Source organism: Neltuma alba, unplaced genomic scaffold (assembly GCF_004799145.2).
Source record: "Neltuma alba isolate B1F8T4 unplaced genomic scaffold, ASM479914v2 tig00012191_pilon, whole genome shotgun sequence".
In the NCBI taxonomy this organism is placed as follows: Eukaryota; Viridiplantae; Streptophyta; class Magnoliopsida; order Fabales; family Fabaceae; genus Neltuma; species Neltuma alba.
In genome coordinates this window covers 3,362-30,539 of record NW_021636731.1, presented here as the reverse complement: position 1 = coordinate 30,539, position 27,178 = coordinate 3,362, and the positions used below count along the sequence as shown (strand labels likewise).

At 35.0% G+C, this 27,178-nt stretch overlaps 2 protein-coding genes and 1 long non-coding RNA gene across 4 annotated transcripts; 1 reads left to right on the top strand and 2 right to left on the bottom strand.

The window, feature by feature from the left end:
- Positions 1-441: 441 nt before the first annotated feature.
- On the bottom strand, positions 442-23,266 carry LOC114724501 (uncharacterized). The gene is made up of 3 exons (XR_003738318.1): positions 23,255-23,266; positions 13,860-13,865; positions 442-511 (listed from the first exon to the last, which is right to left on the bottom strand). It is a non-coding gene; the product is annotated as an uncharacterized LOC114724501 (long non-coding RNA).
- On the bottom strand, positions 3,693-7,011 carry LOC114724499 (phosphatidylinositol 4-phosphate 5-kinase 5-like). The gene is made up of 8 exons (XM_028910851.1): positions 5,807-7,011; positions 5,547-5,714; positions 5,214-5,379; positions 4,986-5,102; positions 4,712-4,905; positions 4,454-4,584; positions 4,279-4,351; positions 3,693-4,191 (listed from the first exon to the last, which is right to left on the bottom strand). Exons 1-8 carry the CDS (start codon positions 7,009-7,011, stop codon positions 3,903-3,905), a joined length of 2,343 nt encoding a protein of 780 aa, XP_028766684.1. The 3' UTR covers positions 3,693-3,902.
- On the top strand, positions 11,118-16,204 carry LOC114724500 (amino acid transporter AVT1A-like). Of its 2 annotated transcripts, XM_028910852.1 has the most exons (12): positions 11,118-11,190; positions 11,344-11,535; positions 11,877-12,139; positions 12,355-12,569; positions 13,194-13,217; positions 13,328-13,508; positions 13,599-13,818; positions 13,899-14,034; positions 14,126-14,291; positions 14,591-14,634; positions 15,365-15,427; positions 15,667-16,204. In XM_028910852.1, the coding sequence occupies exons 2-12, from the start codon at positions 11,354-11,356 to the stop codon at positions 15,757-15,759; spliced, it is 1,587 nt and encodes a 528-aa protein (XP_028766685.1). In that variant the 5' UTR covers positions 11,118-11,190; positions 11,344-11,353; the 3' UTR covers positions 15,760-16,204. The 2 variants fall into 2 exon arrangements, with proteins under 2 accessions (XP_028766685.1, XP_028766686.1); XM_028910853.1 differs by lacking the exon at positions 11,118-11,190 and having other exon boundaries at positions 11,297-11,535.
- Positions 23,267-27,178: the final 3,912 nt, after the last annotated feature.

The following is a 27,178-nucleotide window of genomic DNA, read 5'->3' as shown; positions in this document are numbered from 1 at the left end:
AACCAGGAAAAATCTCTCATGAAACACTACGATATGAGATTACAGGCCGATGATTTAGAAAGAGACTTTTCTCCAATTTAGACGACGGATTTATTTGCCACGATGAAGTATATTTATTAGCCGGAGAGGATGTTTGATGGGGGAAAAAAACAGAAGAAGTATGGGCTCCGTAACGGCAAGACCTCAGTACAGACGAAGTTCTCTAACATCGACAAAACAAACTTGAATTGAGGGATAAAAGGGGGGAGAAGCCGGTGGCGGCAAGACGATCGGCAAAATACGCACCTGTGGTTTTAAATCAGAAGTAGCAGAATCATCAAGAAGCTTACTGCAACGCTCAAGGTCAAGAACGGCTTTGACCGGCGACGAGTTCTTCGTCAAGTAATGCTGAAAAGCTTTGCGAGACGCAAAGGCTCCTAATCTGCGTCTGGCTCGCTTGGATTTGGAGCACAACCCGTGAAGTCGACAAGTAAATTGCCACTGCCGGAGGCGAAAATGGAGGGAACAACGTCTGAATGCACATTAGTGTGGTGTAGTCGTGCTATGGAAGACGCTGAGTGTAACGCCATGGCGGGCAGGGAGAGAGGGAGGGAGGGGGGGAGAGGAAGAGAGAGAGATAGGATCGTGTGGAGCGGAGAATGGATGAAAGAAAGAGGAGGGAGGGGGATAAAAAGAAGAGAGGTCAGGAAGCACCGGCCTCACATACAGCACCAGCAACGCAACTCTGGTGTCTGCTTCTCAGTTTGCCTTCGTCCACCACACTCCCTCACTCTCTGGGTTATACTCTGCTGTGCTGCGGTCTACAGTCTAAATCTGTGACTCCCGGTTTCTTGACCCACAAGCACCACCAGAGACAGTAGACAGATGGCCGCTTTCATTTTGCCTGGAGATGATGAATTGATGATGAAATGGTCAACACGAATGCTGACCAGTCACTGCAATCAGTCATCAGTTAAACTTATTTGATTAGAAAACAGCTGGCAAATAAAGTAATTGATTGGAATCAAAATAATACTCCTGTAATCCAATTTAGTTTTAAATATAAGATTTAAATTTTTTATATTTATCTATTTTTTAAGTAGTTATGGTATGTTAAATGTTTAATTGAATAATAGTTTTAGCTAATACTCCTCCGGTCCTTATTATAAGACCCAATTTGACTTTTATATTTGGTCCTAATTATAAGACCCAATCCATTTTGTCTCTTATATTTATGCATTTTTTTATAAGATAATCATTCTAATAATGATAGTTTTAGCCAATATACTTAATTAGCAAGGATTTTTAGGAATGACAACACTTATTTTATTATAAATAACCAACTTAACTTACTTCCTTAATCTCCTCAAATAAGTCAATTGGGTCTTATAATTAGGACCGGAGGAGTATATAATTATTAAGAGTTTTTAAAAAAGATAACATCTAATTATTACAAGTAACTAACTCAACAAATTTTTTTAATCTATTTAAATTAATCAACTAATTCTTATATTAAAAATTTAAAATGGTAGAAAGTACTTGATGGGAGCGGCCTAAATTAGAAAAATCACTTCGTAGACGGATTCAATATCTCATAATATTTTATTTATTACATTATATAAAAACAAAATAAATGAGCACTATTATTTCTTATTATTTCTTAATTTTTTTATTTAAATTTAAATCATTTTATATTTTAAATCTCCTACGGGTTAAAGTTATATATATATATATATATATCGAAATCTAAATTAATTGATAATATTAGATAATAAATAATTATAAAAATCACGAAAGGTGATAAATTCGTTTATTTACAATTAATATTCACAACTCGTAAATCTTACGTTCTTAAATTTGCCGGAAAACAGTTTAAAAGAATTAAGGAGTACGTGCATGATAATTATTAAAAGAATTTTTCTGTTTTAGGGGATCGGATACGTTATAGGGATTGAGCCCTGGTGAAGCGGGGGTGCACCTGATACTTCCTCCGGGGAAATTCCTTCCAAGAATCTCCATCGCTTGTTGGAAGGGGCAGCAATATTTAGAAGTAAAAAAAAAGCATCAAGACAGAATAAAAAATTACACTATCTCGGAGTTACACGTAGCGGAATCGGAGCAACGCTGTTATCAGCAATTACACAATTAAAAAAAGCCTCTCCTTTTGTCCGTTACGAACCGCCCCTTTGATCCCGCCAAAAGACGGCTGACACGAGCTCCACTCACGTGTTATCGGCGTTTGAGTTTGCATTTATATGTTTCCGGATTAATTAATATTATTATTTATTAATCTTGTGTTTATCCTTTTCCCCTTCAAATTCGACTTGATAGAGAAAAAAATTTTAAAAAAAAAGTTTCACTAATTTTGTATCCACGTGTTAACAATGTCAGGTATTCACTGACACGGTCACGTGGATATCAATTGGTGTGGTGAACTTGGCTACTGATTTTAGAGTTTTTGGAAATATCAGATAACCTTTTAGAACGTAACTTGCAAAAGCTTTTTTGCTCAGTAGCTTTTTATACGCATATGGGCTCCCTCCATTGTTAACTGATTCACAGCTCGATTAATTATAAATCTCAACAAGGATTATCTGATGCTTCTACTCAGAATCTGGAAAATGACAAGGAAATAAAACTAATGGGTGGGATAGTTGGAAGACGCAACGTATCTCTTGTACGTATCTGTCATCCAATTATGTGGATATGAGTTAGCTATCAAATTTATATGTACAAGAGGTTGATTAATATCCAGAAATTGTGATATTTTAATCGCAAAAGACGTAAGCCCCCACCCCACCCCCAAAAAAAAAAAATCTTCATTATTTTAAAATGTTAATGTGTGAAGGGAGTTTTGCGTCACTGAAAGAAAACAAACGGGTGTAGTGCTTTTTCTGATGCTTAGTTGACTTTCAGCTCAACTTGCAGATTTGTTACAAGTTAAAATAGCAGCACGGTTGCAGTTTTAAACAGCACCAACCCATTAATTTTGTGTGTGTGTGTGTGTTTTAGTTCAACATTGTTTGTTCTTCAAAAGAAATGAATTGAAGAATTATTTTGGAAGCGTTGGTGACACAAGAAACTGATGGTTGTTTGTGTGTTATGAGAAAAACCAATGGCTTTTCTGGGGGTCCTAGAGCCAACTGACCCTCTCTTCTTTGTTCTTTAGGAATAACCAATTTATGCTGTCTTTTTCATTTTCTGACTCCTAAGGGCATATAATGGATGATTTTGGTGTTCAATTTGCTTCTCTTTTTCTTATTGCTGTCAACCTCATTGTTTTGCCTCCACAGTTTCATCACCAAAAAGTATGGTCCACAAGCCAATTTATCACATCCTTTTACCATACATTGAAAGATACCCAGCCAACCGCAAGTGTTCTTTTCAAGGTTTTCTTTGTTCTCAAACACCATCTTTACAATTTATATCGATTTTTATCATCACAGAAAGAATCAGCTGATACAAAAGAATCTGCCTAGTTCTGATGATACAACGCAAATAGATTATAGAAAGAAGCAGAGAAGTGAAAAAGTGAACATATACATCAATTTATCCATTTGAATTCTCCTATGTACAATTCAAAGTGATACAAATGTTGAAACTCCCCATCACCCTCTTATGCATCTACGAGTAAAGATGAATTAGTCAGAAAGTCTATAGGTATTCTGTCAAATTAGCCAACACGTGTGAGTGTGTTCCCTGGCTTGTTCAGAAATATGACATAGCCACTACATATAATACATAAAATGAATGTAATGAAAGAATAGTTGAAGGAAAGTTAGTCTGAAGGAGTGAGATACCAAGTCACGTCTGGCCACCCAACTGATTGAAAACTTAGAGTTTTGAAACTTTAGGCTTTGAAGTGAGTCCAAGGGGGTGGCATGGGAGGATAAAAAGAGTGAAGAGATGGTTGATGTGTTTCTTCAAGTGTCTTCGGCAAATATTCTAAATATGAAGTCACGGAAACGTCTTGAGTACTGTCTGGGGTCAACCGCTGATATTGAGGTTGGATCATATTGAAAGGACTTGTATGCATGCTCAAGCTTCTTGCTTATGTCATAGTCTTGGAGTATGTCAATCACACCAAAAAACAACACAACCTCGTAGAACTCTCCAATTGGTTCTCCAACAAGCTGTAATTCACAATCCCCTCTTCTCACCGTTCTTTCCACCCTAGCTGGCATATTCACACCCAATTTGATGCTAGCCCACCTGAAAATACCCCATTGCGTTGTTATAAGCACATTTATGAGTGTAGTCTTTATGGCATAAGACAACATTTTTTAACATAAATTTTACCTTGAAGGATCTAGAAGAAGTTGGTCCATGTCTGCTCTTGACATGCGAGGAGTTCCACCGCCCTCCGTATCACCTGAGATTGAAGAGAGTAACAGGTTCGTTATTAGTTCAGCAGAATATAAACGTTGCATAAAAATGTTGCAGAGTACTTCATAGAAGCATACAATAGAACCACCTGTAGGATTACAAGACTCTGAAGGAATAAGGTCCCCATCTTCTGATATATCTCTGAAATGAATACCCACTAGCAGGCTGTAGTCCATTATCCCCTCTTGTTCCAGAAGCTCACAGTCTCTATCAACTTGCCTGTGGGGAAAAACATGACCAGCGTGCTTAGTCTAATTAATTAGAGGATGGAAAAAGCAAATAACATTTATTGTCTTTGAAATATTTAAAAAAAAGAATGGAGAAAAAGAATGAAATCTTCTGTTACCTGCAAAACTCCTGAAACCAAGATTTTTGAAGTCGGAATATGAAATTAAGATCAAGATCTTTAAGGATGGTGGTTTCATCAATCTCTGTTTCGGGCTTATCTGTGATACGGCCAAGTGAAGAACCCTTCAAGTCAAAGCGCCGATGGATGGTGTACTCAGAACAGAATAGGTTTCCCATTATGATAAATCGAACCTGAAAAAATCACATACAATGTCTGATAAGTTTATAGAATATGCTAATCTGCATCTTCACAGCAATAATAAGAATTGCACCTTCTTCTGAGCAGCTCCAGTTAACTTTACACAGTGCAGACCATAAAATTTAGTCACTAATGTATTTTCAAAGGATCGGACATGGTTGTAATAGGCTGGAAGCATTCTTAAGAGCACCTACAATTGAAATCCAAACACAGCCAAATAAGTCAATAAAAAGAAAAAGAAAAAAAAAAGTGCCTCAATCCTCATCAATTTCAAGTAGGGTACAGCTTGAGCAATACTCACTTTCACTTCAGCTTTTTTCATTGTCTTAATCATGTAACGGTCATCATTGGTCAAGTAAAAGAAGCTGCCGCTTTTACCAGGAGAGGAAAATTCACGAAGGGCATCATTTCCACATATGGATATCATGTAATCAGCTGGATCCACCTTGAATAGCTTCCTTAAAGTCCTGAGGACAGATTATAATGGGAGACCAAGTTACATATGTTGATGATTAGAGGACTGTTCATATTTAAGACGGGCAACTAGAACGCATGAACTAATATATGAATTATTGGTAACTTAAGAAGTTGGTATCATTTTTGTCCAAAAGAGCAAGCAGAAAAGAGCCCATACCTAAAAACTACAGGGCAATAATCCTTCCATCTAAACTCTGTGGATGAATGAGGTGGAGTATACTTGGATCCTTCAGGGGGGAATCTTGTCCAAACTTTCTCCTTGGGATCAAAAGCCGAAGGTTTCAAATCAAGCGAGGCAGAAGGGGCAGGTCTTCCGACAGAATGTCTGTTCAAAGTTCAAACACCACAAAACCCATATATGTAACAGAAACATGGCAGATTTCGCAGCAAACACCAATATAAGAATGAAAATAATACCTAATTCCCAGTTGCAAATTGAGCATGAGATCAAAATTTTTGTGACCTTTGCATATGATCTCTCCTTGCCTCTTAGATTTCCTAGGAGCTTTGAGCTTGGGAAGTGGGCCCCCTCTTGAAATAGCATCATCAACTATATGCATGTTTATCAAGTCCTCATGTAATGCTTTGACAGCAGTAGGAGTTGAATCACAAGTGGCATCAGCATCAATGGCAGGAACTTCCACACCACCATCCCATAAATTCATTCTATCACATGGCCTCTCAACACCCACACTTACCCTCCCATCCACTGACCTTCTTCTTGGCTTGCCATCCCCAGTCTTCGTGGATCTCCAAACTGCAAGCTTCTTTTGAGACGGCAAAATCGAAACCTTCTCTCCTGGGCAAACCTGACACTCACTCAACTCATTGTACACCTCCTGAGGATCCCACTCCAAATGTGCCTCCTGTGATGACCCTGCTGGATAATACGTTCCATTTTGTTCTTTTGGATCTTTACTCCAATTGCCCACGTACACACTACCATCTGACCATTGAAAACTCCCACTTCCTTTGGGCAAACCATCTTCCCAATATCCATCATACCTATTCCCATTTGTCCACACAAACGACCCTTTTCCCCATATGCATCCATTCCTCCATTCTCCAGAATACTGATTTCCATTCTTCCAAACGTAATTCCCTTGACCATCCTCCAGCCCTCGTTTCCATTCTCCTTCGTACCTATCTCCATTCAGAAAACACTTCACTCCTTGGCCGTGCTTTAGATTCATACTCCATTGTCCTTTGTAGGTCTCGCCATTAGGGGCTGTGTAGCTTCCTGTTCCATCCATGTACCCACTTTTAAATTCGCCTTCGTATATGGCTCCTGAGGGCCAACTGAACCTTCCTCTTCCCATGGTCTTGCCTTTGTACCATTCTCCCACGTACATGCACCCATCAGTCCACAAGTATTTGCCTTGGCCATGTGGGAAACTATCTGCCCATTGGCCCTTGTAGTAGTCTCCATTAGGAAGAACCTTCTCGGCGAGATATATTTCGAACGCTTCTGGGTTTTCCTCGTGGTGGTTTCCTTCGTCTGAGTGAGCCATGTACATTGCGCCTAACCCGAATATGCTGTTCGCTCGCTTCTTCGCAACAGCTTGCGTCTTTCGAACTGTGAATTCCCATGCCTTCATAACTCCGCTTTCTCTACCAATCATTTCTCTCTACTCCTGGAAATTGTCTTTTTGCTAAAATCTAAGCTTGTCTAAGGAAAATCATAGCTGCCCAAGTAAAGAAATTTAATTAAGAGGAATATTTCACACATCCCACGCAACCAAGATGAATCAGGAATCAGAAACATCACAAGCCTGTGATGTTCCACCAATGCTAGAACATTCAAGGGGAGTGTCAGAATTATATGGGTCTCTCTGTTTCGTGGTGATATTTTCAAATTTCTTATGCTCCCGGGGAATGATCACCACATTGCCCGTCGAATTTCTGGTTTGCCTTGCCGGCCAAGCCAATGAATTGAGTTGTTTGAAATCAAAACGTTAGGAATTGTGTCGTGCAGTTTCTCCTCCGATGTTTGTAATTGCATTTTTGCGATTGAGAGGGAGAGACTCGTTCATGTCCTACAACCTCTAAGAACCACGACATGTGTGGGGGAGTCCAGCGCTAAATCAAAGTGTATGATTGTTTACTATCCTTGGATTCTCCAACAGATTTTCCCATTCTTTTTCGCCTTTGTCCATCAACAAATTTTCCAATTCAGGCAAGCAGACTATGGGGGGGAAAAAAATGTAGTTTCTTTAATAATAACCAACCGATGATTCTGACCAAATGAGAATTTTCAAGTACTGATTTGATTATTTAATCTCCTTGGCGGGTTCCGCTGGAAAAACAAAAATAAAGGCGAACAAACGGGTAAAAATAAAAAGAAAAAAAGAAAACAAATCACACCCTGTCGTTACAAAATAAACTGACTTGGGAATCATATTAATCGGATGGCTGTTATTTGTTAAACAGATTTTAAATATTTAACTAGATTAACTTGATTGATTAAACCATTAAAATCTTCCTATATTCTTGGAAGGGTGCGACAAAATGGGTGGTCTAGGGGGTTCATGATCAGTTTAGGATCAGGTTCATTCATTGAATGCTCGGAGATAAGGCCAAATATGGCGTTTTAACTACTTTCAACGCTGGATTGTTTTCTCGGTGGAAGTGAACTGTGTTTTGTCTCAAATTCATATGCAATATCAATATTGATATTTTTGCTGAAACATAGGTATCTTCCTGTTGGAGACAATCCTATTCGAGACACTGTCAGGTACTAAATATGGACACCTCTCTCAATAAGGATTCGAATATTAGTTCGCTATCTTGTGAAGGACTAGCCCTTCTATGTCAATATGAATATTAATATATTTTTTTTGGTACAAAAGAGGGCTAAGCCCAACAAGAAAAATTAAAACTCAGGGGAATCAGATCCCATACAATCATCCAAAAGCAAATATTAATATGAATATTAATATTAATAAACTCTCAAGTTAATACTCGCACTAGTCCCTTTTTTGGGCCATGAATACTGGTACTAGTCTTATATCGTGGGGGTGGGGAACTTTTACTTGTTTATTTTTGGGGCCAGGGGAAGCGAAGCTTGGGTGTTGATAGCTCAAGGGACCCGAGAGACTTAGGGCCCAATAAAGTGAAAAGTCCTTTAATTGATACAGACTCTGGAGATAGCGTTCAAAGAAAGGCCTGCTTTAAAGCCCTATTTGTTGCAACCGAAGACAAGGAGCGAGAATTACCATCAAGTTTCAAAAAAAAAATGTAATTATTAAGAAATTCCAATAAAGATCTAAACAGTACATAACGACAAATTTTAAAATAGAAAATGACAACTTTTAACTAGTCATTGAGATTTGTTGATAGTTATTTTCCTTTTCTAGGCCCTTATTGTAATTCTTTCAAACAAGAATCTGTTTTTTGTATATTTATTCTACAGACCAAGCCCGGACAGGGTTGGGTATATTTGAAGAACTTGCTTTAGTTCCTCATGACTTGACGACACAAACTTTGAATTCTTGCTGAAAAAGTGAATATATTTAATATTCAACAATACTCGAACGGATGGCTTCTAATAAAAAGATACAGTGGCTACTGGCTAGCAAAAAAAAAAAAAACCAGGCTAAACTTAATCACCGCTCACTCCATGAGCACCTTGAGTTCAGTGATATACAGATAGCACGTGTAATATTTAATTTAACTATAATTTATATCCAGCAAGTGACGTGTATGTGTGAAAAGATGTTTGGATTATTCAATGTGTCATAAAATCTCGAGGATGTTAAACGAGTTAGTTAGCTATCCATTTCATTGTTGCAGACTATAGTAGGCAGCGGCAGATACATGCTCCACTTTTCAGAATTCAGTGCCAGGTATTGATATGCGTGGCATGGATCGCTATCACAGTCAAAATTTCGCTGATCACTTTATTTATTCGTATTTATGAGGTTCGTTGGATTATCTGGCTTTAATTGCTCGCTTTTATTTAATTTTCAGGCACTAATAGTGAAAGCCCAGATTTGGCGGGAGTGACACGCATCACAATGATTTTAATATTAAGCCTGGAGCCTCGGGATTTGGATCTCTCCACTTCTTCTCCCATCTTCTTTCCCTCCACTATCCTCTTTTATCCTTCACAACCATTGGATCAAAATTCCAATAGTCCAGATTTAACATCTTATAAAAATAATATTATTAAAAAAAAATAAATAAATTTAAACTGTTAAAATATGGTCTAAACAGTTAACAACTGTAATTAAAAAAGTTGAAAAAAATTTGCTCTGTAATAATAGTCTGTAGATATAAGCTGTTCAAATTAGATTTTAACAGTTTAAATTTATTTATCTATTTTTATAATTATATTTATTTTTATAAATATTGTAAAATATTAAATCTGGACCATTGAAATTTTGATCTAATAGTTATGAAGGAAAAAAAAGTAGCGGAAGGGAAGAGGATGGGAGAAGAAGTGGAGAGAATCCAACCGGGGCCTCGACGTCTTTGATAAACCGATTAAAGCTCGCTTTCTTAAAAGTTAAAACGCTTTCAAGGGGGAAGAAAGTATATATGGCAAGTGAATAAAAAATTACTACCAGTGCGGACTTTTCTGATGATGGGGCTGATAATCTCTCATAATCTTATTTGAATGGACTTTGTGTGTTTTTTTTTTTTTAAAAGCCAATGGGAATAGAGGCAACGAGGTGAGGAGGGGTGAGACTGGCTGTGATTGGGAAAGGGGGGGGGGAGGCGATAGAGGAAGGCGGTAGAAAATGGGAAGCAGGCGACATGAAAGGGGGAGTATTGCTTTTGTCGCACATTGGGCGATGCGAAATATAACCACGTACTCACTACTCAGCACGTGGTCATTCTGGCCGCCATCTAAATTCAACCCATCCCTTCTTTCCCTTCCACCTTCCCACTTTGCTTCCCCCATGACGTGACCTTATTTTATCGCTCTTTTTGTAGTAAATTTTACTTAAAAAAAATTTCTTAATAAGAATTTATTTGATTTTTATTTTTATTTTAAATATAATAAAAAATATATTTATTATAAATAACTAATTTAATTAATTTTTAATCTACTTAAATTAGTTCTTGTATTAAAGAATGAATGTAGTATTAATTAATTAAATAACTAAAATTTAATATATATTTTTCTATTTTACATTGAAAAAACAAGGATGTTCATAATAGATTTGGGATGAAATGAACCCATTCTGAACATTGAGACGGGATAACTTTTTGATCTCGTGAATCTTCCCCGGTTGATGGCAGATGGGATAAGGACATCCACCAGAAAACATTATCATCTTCCCCTACTATTCATCACCAGCCAACAATCATTAAAAAAATTCCCTAATTAAAAGAATTAAAAATTCTTGAGCGAACAAGCCAACTCATAGGAAGAATCGGGGGCTAAGATTAACTAGTCTGGACTCCTGATTGAAAAAAATAAGCTGTGCAGCTCAAGGTAACGTAGGCATGAATGTACTACCTCCGTTTTGATTATACAAACAAGATGTCATAATTAGTAAAAAAATACAAGGATATAAATGGGAAGTAGCTAAATCGAACAAGGCAAGTAGCGTAAGAGGCGGATCGGATCAAAGAACGCTCATTTGTTTAAGCGCGTGGGCGTACGCACAGGCTTGTCTTCTTCTGTCGCCACTGATTTGATTTCCCGCTGATGACTAACCGCCACCTCAGCTCCTCCTTCCCTATAATTCGCGGCTCACAATACAATACAACCACTTGAGTCTCCCAGCTCTCAAACGCCAATAGCCAGCTTTGCCTTCTCCGACGTTCTAGAATTCTGTCTGCACCCACATGTATGCCTTCATTGCTCTCGATATTACTGATCCGTTATCAGGCATTATATTCCTTTCCGCGTTGCTTCGTTTTTACTTTTATCTTCCGCTTTTCTGTTTGGAGTTCTTCAAAACTGCGTCTTTTTTTTTTTTTAATTGGTTTCTCTTAAACAGTTCATCTGCGATGGCTAGCGACGAGAAGCAGAAAGATGCCGAGTTTTTCTTCGATCAGAACGAAGAGGATGCCAACGATGACGATGAATCTACCAAGCTTGTCATTGAGAGTAGTAGTGACAGCGGAAGCGACGACGACGGCAATGGTGGGCCTGACACTTTCTCATCGCAGCAATGGCCCCAGAGTTACAAGTAAAGTCTTCTCTGACTTGTCTCTTTGTGCATCTATCTCCCCATGATAACTTCAATACCGTTTTTTTACAATGCATTTTAGAAACCTTGAAATTCCTCGAATCATGCTCATTAAGTTGATATTCGGTACTCGTGAAGCATTTTATGGGCCCCGATGAGAATAACGAATTCGGAGGGGGACCGATGTTTTAGATTACTTAATAAGAGGCGTTAGAATTATTTTTCGCATTTGATGTCCAGTTTTTTCACTTATTTCAGCAAACCTGATGAACCTAGTCTTCCGCTTTAACTCACTGATTGGTGCCTTTTCTTTTTTGTTATTCTTGGATTTCTTATGATAGAGAGACTGTCGATTCATACACAATTGCTGCATCGCCGAATATTGGAGCAGCTGTTCTCCGAACACCGAGTTTGATATATTCAAGTTTTGTCAATCGTTCCAAGAGTAGTTTAAGCCTAGATGGAAAGACTCCTTTATTATCTGATCATGAAGACTTGATTCAAAAGAAATCGTCATGGTTGGAGGGAGTTTCATTGCAAAAGCAACTTACTGGAGAATTACCCATTGGTCAAGGATGTAGCCTCACTCAAACAGTTTTCAATGGTAAGTTGTTTCGTCGCAGTGAGTCAGCGATTTGTTGCGACATTAGTGGTTGTCAGTGTAAACGAATGAGAGGTTAACCTTAGGTTTAAAAACCTTGTTAAGAGCTTTATGATGAATTCCTGTTTATCTGGTTCATCCTTTGCATCCAAGAACTCCCACTTTCTCACGTTCTGTTTCGACTTAATCACTCCCCAAGGTGTTTCTGTACCTGGCAGGGGTTAACGTGATGGCTGGAGTTGGCCTTCTGTCCACGTCCTATACAGTGAAACAAGCTGGATGGGCAAGTTTGCTGGTGCTGGTTCTTTTTGCAGTTGTATGTTGTTACACAGCCACACTTATGAGATACTGCTTTGAAAGCAGAGAAGGCATCCTAACATATCCAGATATTGGAGAAGCAGCCTTCGGAAGAGCAGGCCGTCTTGCCATATCTGTGAGTTTGTTTAGTTATTTAAATATGCTTAATTGCTAAGCAATGCTTATGAGGCAGTCTGAAGTGTCAACTGGGATTTTGTTGTTTTTGGCTGTGGCACTGCTTCGCATATCTTTATTTGCTCATTTCTAGCTTTATATTATAACCTCTAAATCTATTAGTGCCTGTGAGAGGTGTTCTACTTCTTTTATTTGGCCTACTCTTGAATGATTCCAGTTCTTCCTTATCATTTATACCTTGTTTTATTTACATTTTAAGATTGTAACATGTTCCATGACACGTCATTTCCCCAATCATTGGTGTTCAATGTAAATTCTATATGTATTATGCATAAGCGAGAAAAATCCCAAGTGCTGACATGAACTGCTTTTAAAATAGGCAGAGTGGTGGTTTTGCTACTCCGTTAATATTGTCGTGTTTGGATCCTTTTACAGATTATTTTAAGATAATGATATGTTCCGTGATGTGTCATTCCTTCTACCATTGGTGCTTCATCTAAATTCTATATGTATTATGCATGAGTGGAAAATCCCAAGTGCTGAAATAAATTGCTATAAAATACACGGAATGGTGGTTTCATAATCCAGTATTTACTAATATTTTCCCTTTTGGATCTTTTTGCAGATTATTTTGTACACCGAGTTATATGTAAGTGCTGAATCTGTTCTTATTGTTATCATTCTTCTTAGATATGAAATAATACCATGTTCTTTTACTCTGTATGATTGTATGTGTAAGACCTCTTTTCTTGAGTGCAGTCATACTGTGTGGAGTTCATCATCTTGGAGGGAGATAACCTAACTAGGCTGTTTCCTGGAACGTTCCTGGATTGGGGTGGTTTCCAGCTGGATTCCATGCACTTGTTTGGAATTTTGACCGCACTTATTGTCCTCCCCACTGTTTGGTTAAGGGACCTTCGCGTAATCTCGTATCTTTCAGGTTTTGCAAATTCTGAGGAAGATTTTTCTTTGTTATTAAATGCTCCTAATTTAGCATGCACTTATCACAGCTTTCTGAATAATTCTGCAGCTGGAGGGGTTGTTGCAACGATTCTTATTGTGATTTGTGTGTTTCTTGTTGGGGTAACAACGGATGTTGGGTTCCATCACCCAGGTCAAGTTGTGAATTGGAGTGGCATTCCATTTGCTATTGGTATCTATGGGTTTTGCTACTCAGGACATTCAGTTTTTCCAAACATTTACCAGTCCATGGCTGACAAAACCAAATTCACCAGCGCCTTAATTATATGGTACAGAACATTCTTTGGCACTTGCTAGAAATTTTGTTTACCAACACCTGATTAACTCACTATTGGTTTCATGTGTTCAGCTTTGTTCTGTGTATTTTAGTATATGGAGGTGTTGCAGTCATGGGATATCTCATGTTTGGTGAAGCCACCTTGTCTCAGATAACACTGAACATGCCGCCACATTCCTTTGTCTCTAAAGTTGCATTGTGGACCACAGTGAGTGCGAAGTCTTTGAGCTTCTTTAATCGTTATTTGCTTTTGGACGTTTCTGGGGATTATAGTTTATTATTGTTCTTTGCTCTTTCAGGTAATTAACCCGTTCACAAAATATGCTTTGTTGATGAACCCGCTGGCGAGAAGTATAGAGGAGTTGCTACCTGCCAGAGTTGTGGATAGCTATTGGTGTTTCATTACACTTAGATCAGCGCTTGTTATATCTACAGTCTGTTGTGCCTTTCTGATTCCTTTCTTCGGTAAGTTACAAACTTTACTTTTGTAATACAAAAATTTCTATCGTATAAAATCCCAATCAGTAACGGATACTGAACAAAATCCTATCATTGTCGATTTTTTTTTCTTTTCATCCATTTTGCTCAAGGGAAATTTCCTTATTAACTATCAAGGATAGAAATATTAGTTTTGTGGGCTTTTAATATTCAGATAACTTATGCTTATGATTGCCTGGGCTATCCAATGCAAGAAGAAATGTTTAAATTGTCAATGCTCGTAAAGTGTGCTTGATGAAATCTTACTTGTTTTATTATAATTTCAGGACTTGTGATGGCTCTAATCGGCTCTGTACTCAGTATCCTTGTGGTAAGCATATGTTTCAGTTAAACGTGTATGGGAAAGCCAATGTCTGACGACGTTTAGAATACTTTAGATTCAAAAAGCTTCATTGTCAACAAATAAGTCATGTGTTGAAGGAAAACTAAGGTTTTAATTTCTCATTGTAACTTGTTCTCGAAAGTGACTGCCATTCAAATACAATGAAAATCTAGCTTTTTCACCCAGCATGTATTTGCAAGCCAGTCTGTTCCTCTAGGATTTCACAGATTATGCTACTTTAACAGATGCTTGTGAGAAGCTAGGTCTTAGCACACTCGGAACCAGTGCCTGTGATGCTCATAGATAGTCTCTCTTAATTGAGCTGACTATTTTCTATTTAGTATTCATGCAGTAAACATTACCTGCGCCACAGCAAATTTTAGTGCCTTGTATTCGTTAGCTCCTAGTTTGTGTATGGGTAATACTACTAGAAGTGGCCATTGAATTTCCTCAAACGTAGTTCTTTCTTCATTTTGTGAAATGGTCACATGCATTATTAATGTCATTAGATTCTTTGCAGCTTACAGCCTCGCAACTCTATATCTCCATAATGTTTGTTTACATTGATCTGACATGAATTAGACTCTTATTGCTTTGATGATTATTATTATTTTATTATTGTTAATAGCTGTCAGTGTTTAGTGTGGGAATTTCACATGAAACTGCCAAGTGAGATGTTGCTGAATCTTTTTTTTTTTTTTTTTGGCTTCCTTCCCAGGCTGTCATAATGCCAGCTCTATGTTTTATGAAAATTATGCGGGGAAAAGCGACAAAAACGCAGGTTAGTATGCAGCTTATCTTTCAACACTTAGTTAATTGGTTAATCTTAATTTAACTCTTCTATCCTGAAACTTAGGAAATCTAATTGGAATTTATCTCTTCTTCCTTTTCTCTCACTCACTCCCTCTTTTTCTCTCTAATTCTTTATTGTCAGAAACAGTTCCAAATTTCTTAACTTCGAACTGTTGAATTGCTCAGTTTCATCTAATCCATTCTATTATTTTTTCTTGACATAATCAGGTTGCTCTGAGCATCACAATCGCAGTGTTGGGAGTCGTAAGTGGAATTCTGGGAACATATTCTTCGGTGAAAAGACTTGCGGAGAGCTACTAAGAGCATACAGTTCAACCCCTTCATATCTAAACTAACTCGTGCTAGTGAGGTTTCAGTGTGTGACCCCGGAGGCCACTTGGATTATTGTGACCATATATAGACCTTTGTATCACTCTTGAACCTAGTTCATAACCCTAAGCTTTGTAGAGGATCGTAGCAATGCAGCAAAACAAGTGGCATGTTTCCATTGGCCACCCCTTTCAATTTAGTAATTGTAGCTTATAAGCCAGCTCTTTTCTCTCGAAAGCTACGTGGGCTTTTCTGAAAAGGAATCATCACTATGAGCGAAAGGGTCCTCTTCTTCCTATGAGGCTATGACCCGTGATGGAATTGGAAAAAAACGTGAAAGTGAAGAACACTCTGCTGCCGGAATATGTTAATCTGCCTATCAAGCAGATCAATATAGTCTTGATGTTTGATTTATCAATGACTCTTATATGAGGCGCAGAGATTTACAACTGTCCGACGTGCCCTAATTTAGTTTACTTTTGCACGGCTTGAGCTGTGATCGTGTCGTTAAAAAACAAAAGAAAAGAAAGTGCCGAGTTGATTGACAAATCATCCGGCCTTTACCCTCTTCGCGACTTGATCAGCCATAATAGACTCATCTTCTTGTTGAATACAATGCACAGGAAAATTCCTCAGTTCACGCCTTTTTCTGAAGCCAAATCCAAATGAACTTTTTTACATCCTGATTATTCTGGTCTACAAGGTGAGGTCCGCTGCTTGATTTAGTGATTAAAAAAAAAAAAAAAGAGGAATGATTGCTAACGTTGATGGGCTCGTCAAGTCGTAATATTTTGTTGAAAAACGTTCCGAGTTGATTCATCCTCGGACATCATTAGTTTTGGCAAAGGTAAAATAAAGAATCAAATGATACTTCCTCAGTTCCGTTCATAAAGGCATGAAGAGCGGGGGGCAGATCATTGAAGAGATATTTTTTATTTTATTTTTTAAAATATGGTGGAATTCTGATCGACCTATACAGCATGTGGGGACAGAGACTGAAAAACTAGCTAGACCAGAGGGAGTATAAAATTCTTGGTTTGAGTTCAGCGTTTGAGGTGACATAGTTTATGTATTTGGAGATCCTATTATGAGGGATGGCCGGATGGCTATAAAATATATAGAATTTATTATTGAAACGAGACTTACGATGCTATATAATCACATGAATTCGCAGTTGTACCGTGCCACAGTTTATGAGGCCGGACGATGCCTCGTTGCCGGATCAGTCTCCGATTCTCGCGTGAGAGTTAATAATCTTCGCAGAGGGTTTCAGCATTTATCCAGGGAGGACGAAATCAGTGTGATTGTTATGAAAGATTGTACCATTCAACTGTAAATTAATTCGATGACTCGTGCAGAAACCACCAACTGCTTTCATTTGGAAGCGTTGATTGTGAGATTAGCTAGTGGACCTGGTCTCGTGTTTCCAAAAGGTAAGGGAATGAATAAATAGATAAAATATCTTGTCGTCTAAACGAAGTTAGAGGCAACTTAGCAGAAAACGAGCATATATATGTCCTGTTCCGTCCCTGTTCTTACTCTGTTTCTGAAGCTTTTTTTCTTCATCCTCATGTGATCAATTCTTCTGTTTCCCTCGCATCCCTGATACAACTGGTGTGTGTATATATAATTCTCTTGCTGAGATGAGCACGTTACAACTACTTTTAATGTTTCTTTTCTTCCAGCTGCATGAGATAAGTACTGAAACATGGCTGTGTTGTAGGTATCCTAATAAATAATATGCAACCACCACACTGGCATTCTCATTTATTCCAAGCGTAGGTCTTAGGTGATGACACATTTTGTATATATATCTTAGTAACCAACAGGAGTTTCCAGTGTCGTGGTATCCAACCTCAGGGGAAAGAAATCTAACGAAAATGTTTGGTCCAGAATTTTCTAGGGCATTACAACTTTCAGAGTAAGACCCCTAAAAATATCTTGCGGTTCTTTCATGCACATGGAAAGAAGCCAAGTACGTCTCTGTCTTACGTCTTGACCCTGTTAATCTTAATACACTGACACGTCGTTATGGCCGTGGCCGTTGTATCACTGACGCTCGTTTAAAATAGTTTATAAGTAACCTCTCAATTATAATTTACAGAATATGAGTTAAGTATGTAAGATGAATTTTGTCTCGAATTACATAAAATATGCTTACAAGTTATTTCCAACATCATGCCAGACATGGCCTGAGTGATTGTATTCTTAACAGGCAAACATCAATGGAGGAGAGATGCTCCTAGGGATTGCTTTTTGAAATACTATTTTTTATCTTTAATATAAGAGTTAATTTGACATTTAATTTGATTTTAAATATAAGACTCTAATCTACCCTACTTCTCATATTTATCCATTTTTTCAAGATAATCCTTATAGCAGTTGTACATGTTAAATGTTTCATCAAATGGTAATTCTAACTAATATACATAATCAACAAGGGTATTGTAGGAAAAACAATATATTTATTACAAATAACTAACTTAATTAATTTTCATAATCTATTTGAATCAGTCAACTAGCTCTTATATTAAATATCAGAGGTAATATGTGGTATTCAAAGTCAAGTAGGGAGGGCTTCAACAAAGGATGTGGTACCCAAAGTCAAGTGGGATAAGGACAGGATGTAGAGTTGCCAGACTAAGAATTTGTTTGCATTTGCTTATTTTAAGTGTTGATAAATACTTTTTATAGGACAAAAATTTTTCCACATACTTATATCGTACTCCTCCGATCCTTAATATAAGATCTATTTAACTAATTTGATTAGATTAAGAAAATTAGGTAAGTTAGTTAATTATAAGAAATGTGACATGTTTTTTCCTAAAACACCATAATCCTCTTTCTTAATACATCTTCTTCCTCTTTTACTTGATTATGATTGAATGAGTATCTATATGAGCAATTTAGAGAAAATTGATAAATATGATAAATAAGTATTATAGTTAGGACCAAACCAACTCAACAATTGGATTCTATATTAAGGATCAGAAGTTATGGTTAAAAAACTGCTTATAAATTATTCTGAATAAACCCTACAACTGACTTGGCCTTTTAGTGTCCTTGCATGTTTTTTCGATGTGGAAGAGTTGCATCACTCGTCATACTTGTAAGTATTCAAACTCACATTTTAAAAAAGACTTGAGAGAGATGATTAATATTATGGAAGAATTAAGATGAGATCCCAATAAAAGAAAATAATTATAAAATAAATCTTAAAAATGGTTATATCCTGCCTTGAAACTTGTTATTACCGGTTGCTTAAGTTGTTATTGAGACTTTTTAGTAAGTATTACTTCCAGTTCTTAATATAAAATCTTGTTTGACTTTTATTTTGATCTTAAATATAAGACTTCAATTCACTTTATCTCTCATGTTTATTCTTTTTTTTTATAGTCCTTATAATAATGGTAATTTTAGCTAAAAAACTTGACTAGCAGGGATATTTTATGAAAAATAATACTTATTTATTACAAATAATTAATTTAATTTATATTCTTAATCTACTCAAACAAGTCAACCAGCTTTTATACTCCTCCGGTCCTTATTATAAGACCCCATTTGACTTTTTATTTAGTCCTAATTATAAGACCCTAATCCATTTTGTCTCTTATATTTATGCATTTTTTCCAAGATAATCCTTCTAATGATGATAGTTTTAGCCAATATACTTAATTAGTAAGGATATTTTAGGAATGATAACACTTATTTATTATAAATAACCAACTTAACTTATTGGAAAAAATGCATAAATATAAGAGACAAAATGGATTGGGATCTTATAATTAGAACCAAATAAAAAGTCAAATGGGATCTTATAATAGGACGGATGAGTATATAAATAAGAGTAGCAAAACAACAGGTAATCAGCAAAGGCAGCTCCAGGCATGTTTTATTGCTCGCTGACGTACGTTGATCATGGCGAACACAAATTGCGTTGCACCAAAAAAAAAAATTTCATATCGTATTAATCAAAACAATACATAATATTTGAATACAAAATGCCAAAAAAAAAGTGAGCTGAGTTTTAAAAATTGCAACAATAAAAACCTAAACGTGAATAAGAAAACGGAGAAGACGACTTGGAGACTTAAGTAATAAAATAAAAAAAAATGGAGAGAGGCGAATGGAGAATAGAAAGAAAATAACAACGTTGTCTGAGGATTAATAAAGACGGGCTTTTCAGCTACGTACTATTCAACCAAAAAAGCCGTTGGACGCATTTGTACCGAGTGTAAACCTTTTTTTTTTTTTTTTTTCTAACCAGCGCACGGAGTCTAGACTAACAGTCTTTATTACACACACACATTACCTCCTGTCATAATTATAAAAATTTGTTTATATAATATATTAATATAAAAGTAAACATTAATCAAGTTATATAGCTATTTTTAAGTAATTAATAGCATGATTTTTTTGGTAAGGAATTAATAGCGTGATTTATTACCTAGGTTTTATGCATATATACAGGATATACATGATATATTTATGACTGTAAAATTGCATTATGTAAATTTATTTATAGTTCAAGTTGAAAATTAAAATAGTAAGTGGTGAAAAAATTTATAATTTATGAGAATTGGGTGGATGCTTGTGCGATTACTGATTGCAAAGCTAAACAGAAACAGCTGGCGGAAAATTGAGAAATAATGACGAAACTTGACGTTGTTGTCAATTAACGTAACGTCGAACATATTAAAAAAGAACATATTCAGCGGTCACTAATACTTCCCCTGCCCAAGTGTAGTGGTTTCAACGTATAATACTATCCCCGCTCCTTAATATAAGAGCTAGTTAACTAATTTGAGTATATTTAAAAATTTAGTTAAACTAACTATTTGTAATAAATAAATATTGTCTTTTCTAAAATATCATTACTAATCAAGTGTATTGACTAAAACTACCATTATTATAATGACTACATTTGAAAAGAATGAATAAATATAAGAGATAAAGTGGATTGTGGTTTTATATTTAGAACCAGAATAAAAATCAAACAAGCTCTTATATTAATGACTGGAGGTAGTACTGAATAAGAATAATTAAAGAAAGTCAACATACATTTGTTATAAATAATTAACTTAATTAATTTTCTTAATATTTCCAAATTACTTATTTAACTCTTATAATGCCTCCAATCCTAGATATAAGAATTAGTTGACTAGTTTGAGGAGATTAAGAAAATAAGTTAAATTATTTATTTCTAATAAATAGATGTCTTTTCTAAATATCTTTACATACTAATCAAACGTATTGGCTAAAACTATTATGATCAAAAAAACTATATCAAAAAAAAAGTACAAATATGAGAGATAAAATGAACTAAAGTCTTACATTTATGACTAAAATAAAAATTAAATAAGATCTTATATTAAAAGTGAAATGTACTATTATTTAGCTTGGAAAATGACGATGGCTGGCTAGAAGGTTCCTTACGGAGGCCGTAAGCGCCGCTTGTTCTGTAGTCGTCTGTTTGTCTCTCTCTGATCAGCATTTAGTTAATAATCAGCCACACAAATTACACCCTTAGCTTGGACGAAACTAAACGTGTCGGCGATTGATTAAAGCACGTATTTCCTCCCAGTATAACTCTTATATCCTCGTCTAATTTTACAGCTAGATTAAGTTCCCTGCACCCTCACAGTCAGAATATACTATCTCCGATTCTTAATATATGAGAACTGGATGGCTAATTTGCAAATATTAGGAGAATTAGTTAAGTTAGTTATTTTTAACAAATGAATGTTGTTCTTTTTAAAATACCTCCATCAAATCATTAAAATACTTTCATGTAAACTCTTCTACACATGCAGTTACTATAAGATTACTTGATGATAATGGATATATATTGAAAATAAAATAAATTATGATCTTATGTTTGAAGTCAAATTAAATCTCTATCAGGCAGCAGATCGTAGTATTCATTTTCACCATGATTGATAGATCATCAGATAATGGAAGTTAGTTAGGAAATATAACGTCTCGTCCGTATTAATTGTAAGACCATGTTTTGTAATCCTCAACATAATGTTTTCTAATATCCGAAACATTATCAAACTGCCTTGGCATATTTATTTAACCGTCAAAACAATCTCATAACCAATTAAACAATCTTCTCTAATTAATAAACTTCATTTAGGGTGATTTTAAAATTTTAAATGCATTATTATGCTAAAGTCCTTAATCCGTGCAAGCAGAAGTATATTGTAAAAAACAAAGGGGATCTAGCATCTTATCATTCATTTGGTGGATGAACTGTATTTAATAAATTTTTTTTGCCAGTATTTAATAAAATTAGTTATTTTATTCTTGTTTTGCCGATCCATAATATATTTATTCTAAATTATTAAAGGACGAAAGATTTACTGTTGGTCTCGTGAATTCTGGGGGGGAGAAACCAGGCGGCTTCACTACCACTCATTCTAAGCTTCTCGACCCGTGAAATAAATCAACAACTACGTACATGTATAATCAGTTCATTAATTGGAAGCACCTGTTAAGGTCATTATTAATTTCATTTTTCCAACTATAATATTTAAACTGAGAAAATTTAGCCTTTGCCGCTGATCAACTATCTTGCAACAATATATATCTCTCTTTAATTACACACAACTAATCTTAATTTAATATGATTTGGTTTTGCTTCAAACAACATAATTTACAGACGCTTGAACCAGATATGTTATACTTAATTTGCTGTCAAACTTGTATTCACGTAACCTAACAGTCAAATGTCCATCAATGATTATGTAATCGCTTTTAATTTCATATTTAAGAAAATTTATCCAATTTGAAATCACCATCTTGCCAAACCGGTCTGCTTCCTTACTTCAAATTGAGAAACCAAGAAACAAAAATCCCGAATCTAATGAGTGCATCTTGTACTACATTCAAATTGCCATGAATATATATATATATATATATATATATGTAATACAGCATTCCATTTTAACAAATAAAGGAGAAAGAGACGTCCAAGAAGCAGACATCATACTTTTAAGTACACTTGCACAACACACATGTAAATATATGCATGGTGACAGAGAATAATCACAGCCCACCCATCAACTTGAGACAAAGAGACCAAAAAGTTAGCTTCCCACTATCCCCGCGGTCACTTGGTACTTGCAACTTGCATACACACCCAGTGAGCCCAGCAATAAGCCAGCTAGCTAATCCGATATACTACCTCCGGTCCTTATTATAAGACCCCGTTTGACTTTTTGTTTGGTCTTAATTATAAGACCCCAATCCATTTTCTCTCTTATATTTATGCATTTTTTTCCAAGATAATCCTTCTAATAATGATAGTTCTAGCCAATATACTTAATTAGCAAGGATATTTTAGGAATGACAACACTTATTTATTACAAATAATTAACTTAACTTACTTCTTTAATCTCCTCAAATAAGTCAACTGGGTCTTATAATTAGGATCGGAGGTAGTATTTATTATTATATTCATACGTGTCTTATATATAATTACAACACTAATGTGTGCCCACGTGCGTGCGTGTATAATTATTGATAGAGTATTCAAGCGGCTGCTCCTTTTAATAATATATGTTAAACTGCATATGAAGAACGTTAAATAAATGTTACTAAAATCTACTACCTCCGATCCTAATTATAAAACCCAATTGACTAATTTGGAGAGATTAAGAAATTTAGTTAAGTTAGTTATTTGTAATGAATATGTGTTATTTTTTTCTAAAATATCCTTGCTAATCAAGTTTGTTATCTAGAACTATCATTGTTAGAATGATTACTTTGAAAAAAAATGTATAAATATAAGAGACAAAGTAGATTGTGGTCTTATATTTAGGATCAATATAAAAGTTAAATAAAATTTTATATTAAGAACCGGAGGTAGTATTTTTATAGTATACATACATAAAATAGATGTTAGATTTAGTACGAAAGAAGTATTTGTTAGAAAGTGAGGCATGCGTGCATATGTGTGCGTTTTCAAGCCTTCACTTTGACTACTTTGTGATCTTTCCTGCACTTCAACAACTGTCATTCTGCAGACGCAAAGCTGTGCGTTTGCGTGTACATTCATGTCGGCATGTAGGCTTAACAATAATATAATCCTACGTGGAATACAATATATACTACCACCGTTTTTTAATATAGTATATTTAGAACCAAAATAAAAATCAAACAAGCTCTTATATTAATGATTAGAGGTAGTACTGAATAAGAATAATTAAAAAAAGTCAACATACATTTGTTATAAATAATTAACTTAACTAATTTTCTTAATCTTCCCAAATTAGTTATTTAACTCTTATACTGCCTCCAATCCTAGATATAAAAGTTAGTTGACTAATTTGAGAAGATTAAGAAAATAAGTTAAATTATTTATTTCTAATCAATAGATGTCTTTTCTAAATATCCTTACATACTAATCAAACGTATTGGCTAAAACTATTATGATCAAAAGGACTATATTGAAAAAAAAAAGTACAAATATGAGAGATAAAATGAACTAAAGTCTTATATTTATGAATAAAATAAAAATTAAATAAGATCTTATATTAAGAGTGAGATGTACTATATTTAGCTTGGAAAATGACGATGGTTGGCTAGAAGGTTCCTTACGGAGGCCGCAAGCGCCGCTTGTTCTGTAGTCGTCTGTTTGTCTCTCTCTGATCAGCATTTAGTTGTTAATCAGCCACACAAATTACACCCTTAGCTTAGACGAAACTAAACGTATCGGCGATTGATTAAAGCACGTATTTTCCTCCCAGTATAACTCTTATATCCTCGTCTAATTTTACAATTAGATTAAGTTCGTCCTCCACCCTTACAATCAGAATATACTATCTCCGATTCTTAATATATAAGAACTGGATAGCTGATTTGTAAATGTTAGGAGAATTAGTTAGGTTAGTTATTTTTAACAAATGAATGTTGTTCTTTTTAAAATACCTCCATCAATCATTAAAATACTTTCATGTAAACTCTTCTACACATGCAGTTACTATAAGATTACTTGGTGATAAAATAGATATATATTGAAAATAAAATAAATTATGATCTTATGTTTAAAGTCAAATTAAATCTCTATCAGGTAGCAGATCGTAGTATTCATTTTCACCATGATTGATAGATCATCAGATAATGGAAGTTAGTTAGGAAATATAACGTCTCGTCCTTATTAATTGTAAGACCATGTTTTGTAATCCTCAGCATAATTTTTTCTAATATCCGAAACATTATCAAACTGCCTTGGCATATTTATTTAACCGTCAAAACAATCTCATAACCAATTAAACAATCTTCTCTAATTAATAAACTTCATTTAGGGTGATTTTAAAATTTTAAATGCATTATTATGCTAAATTCCTTAATCTGTGCAAGCAGAAGTATATTGTAAAAAAACAAAGGGAATCTAGCATCTTATCATTCATTTGGTGGATGAACTGTATTTAATAAATTTTTTTCCAGTATTTAATAAAATTAGTTATTTTATTCTTGTTTTGCCGATCCATAATATATTTATTCTAAATTATTAAAGGACGTTAGATTTACTGTTGGTCTCGTGAATTCTTGGGGGGGGGGGGGAACCAGGCGGCTTCACTGCCACTCATTCTAATTAAGCTTCTCGACCCGTGAAATAAATCAACAACTAAGTACATGTATAATCAATTCATTAATTGGAAGCACCTGTTAAGGTCATTATTAATTTCATTTTTCCAACTATAATATTTAAACTGAGAAAATTTAGCCTTTGCCGCTGATCAACTATCTTGCAACAATATATATCTCTCTTTAATTACATACAACTAATCTTAATTTAATATGATTTGGTTTTGCTTCAAACAACATAATTTACAGACGCTTGAACCAGATATGTTATACTTAATTTGCTGTCAAACTTGTATTCACGTAACCTAACAGTCAAATGTCCATCAATGATTATGTAATCGCTTTTAATTTCATATTTAAGAAAATTTATCCAATTTGAAATCACCATCTTGCCAAACCGGTCTGCTTCCTTACTTCAAATTGAGAAACCAAGAAACAAAAATCCCGAATCTAATGAGTGCATCTTGTACTACATTCAAATTGCCATGAATATATATATATATATATATATGTAATACAGCATTCCATTTTAACAAATAAAGGAGAAAGAGACGTCCAAGAAGCAGACATCATACTTTTAAGCAAACTTGTACAACACACAAGTAAATATATGCATGGTGACAGGGAATAATCACAGCCCACCCATCAACTTGAGACAAAGAGACCAAAAAGTTAGCTTCCCACTATCCCGGCGGTCATTTAGTACTTGCAACTTGCATACACAGCCAGTGAGCCCAGCAATAAGCCAGCTAGCTAATCCGATATATTTATTATTATATTCATACATATCTTATATATAATTACAACACTAATGTCTGGCCACGTGCGTGCGTGTATAATTATTGATAGAGTATTCAAGCGGCTGCTCCTTTTAATAATGCATGTTAAACTGCATATGAAGAACATTAAATAAATGTTACTAAAATCTATTTTATAGTATAAATTATACCATAAAATAGATATTAGATTTAGTACGAAAGAAGTATTTGTTAGAAAGTGAGGCATGCGTGTATGTGTGTGTGTTTTCAAGCCTTCACTTTGACCACTTTGTGATCTTTCCTGCACCTCAACAACTGTCATTCTGGAGACGCAAAGCTGTGCGTTTGCGTGTACATTCATCATGTCGGCATGTAGGCTTAACAATAATATAATCCTACGTGGAAATTAACGTACAATATATACTACCACCGTTTTTTAATATAGTAGATAGTATGACTTTTAAATTGATCATAAATATAAGGCTCCAATCTAATTTATTTTTTATATTTATTTATTTTAAAAATAGTTCTTATAGTAGTTTTATATGTTAAAGAACCTATCAAATGGTATTACCTTTCGTACTAATTATAAGACTCTATTTATAGACTGCAAATAAGGTCTTATAATTAGGACTGAAGATAATAGTTCTAACTAATAGACATGATTAGTAAAGGTATTTTAGGGAAGACAAGATGTGTTTATTACAAATAACTAACTTAATAGATATGATTAATAAAGGTATTTTAGGGGAGACAAGATATATTTATTACAGATAACTAACTTAACAAACTTCATTAATCTACCTAAATTAATCAACTAACTCTTATATTAAGAACCGGAAGTAGTATAAGAGATAGTTTGACATTCAATTTGGTCACTCTAATTTATTTTGTTTCTCATATTTATCTATTTTTCTCAATGTAGTCCTTTTAGTAGTTATATATGTTAAAAATTAGCTAGTACACATGATTAATAATAGTATTTTAAGAAAGATAATACTTATTTATTATAAATAACTAGATTAATTAATTTTCTTAATTCATTTAAACTAGTCACC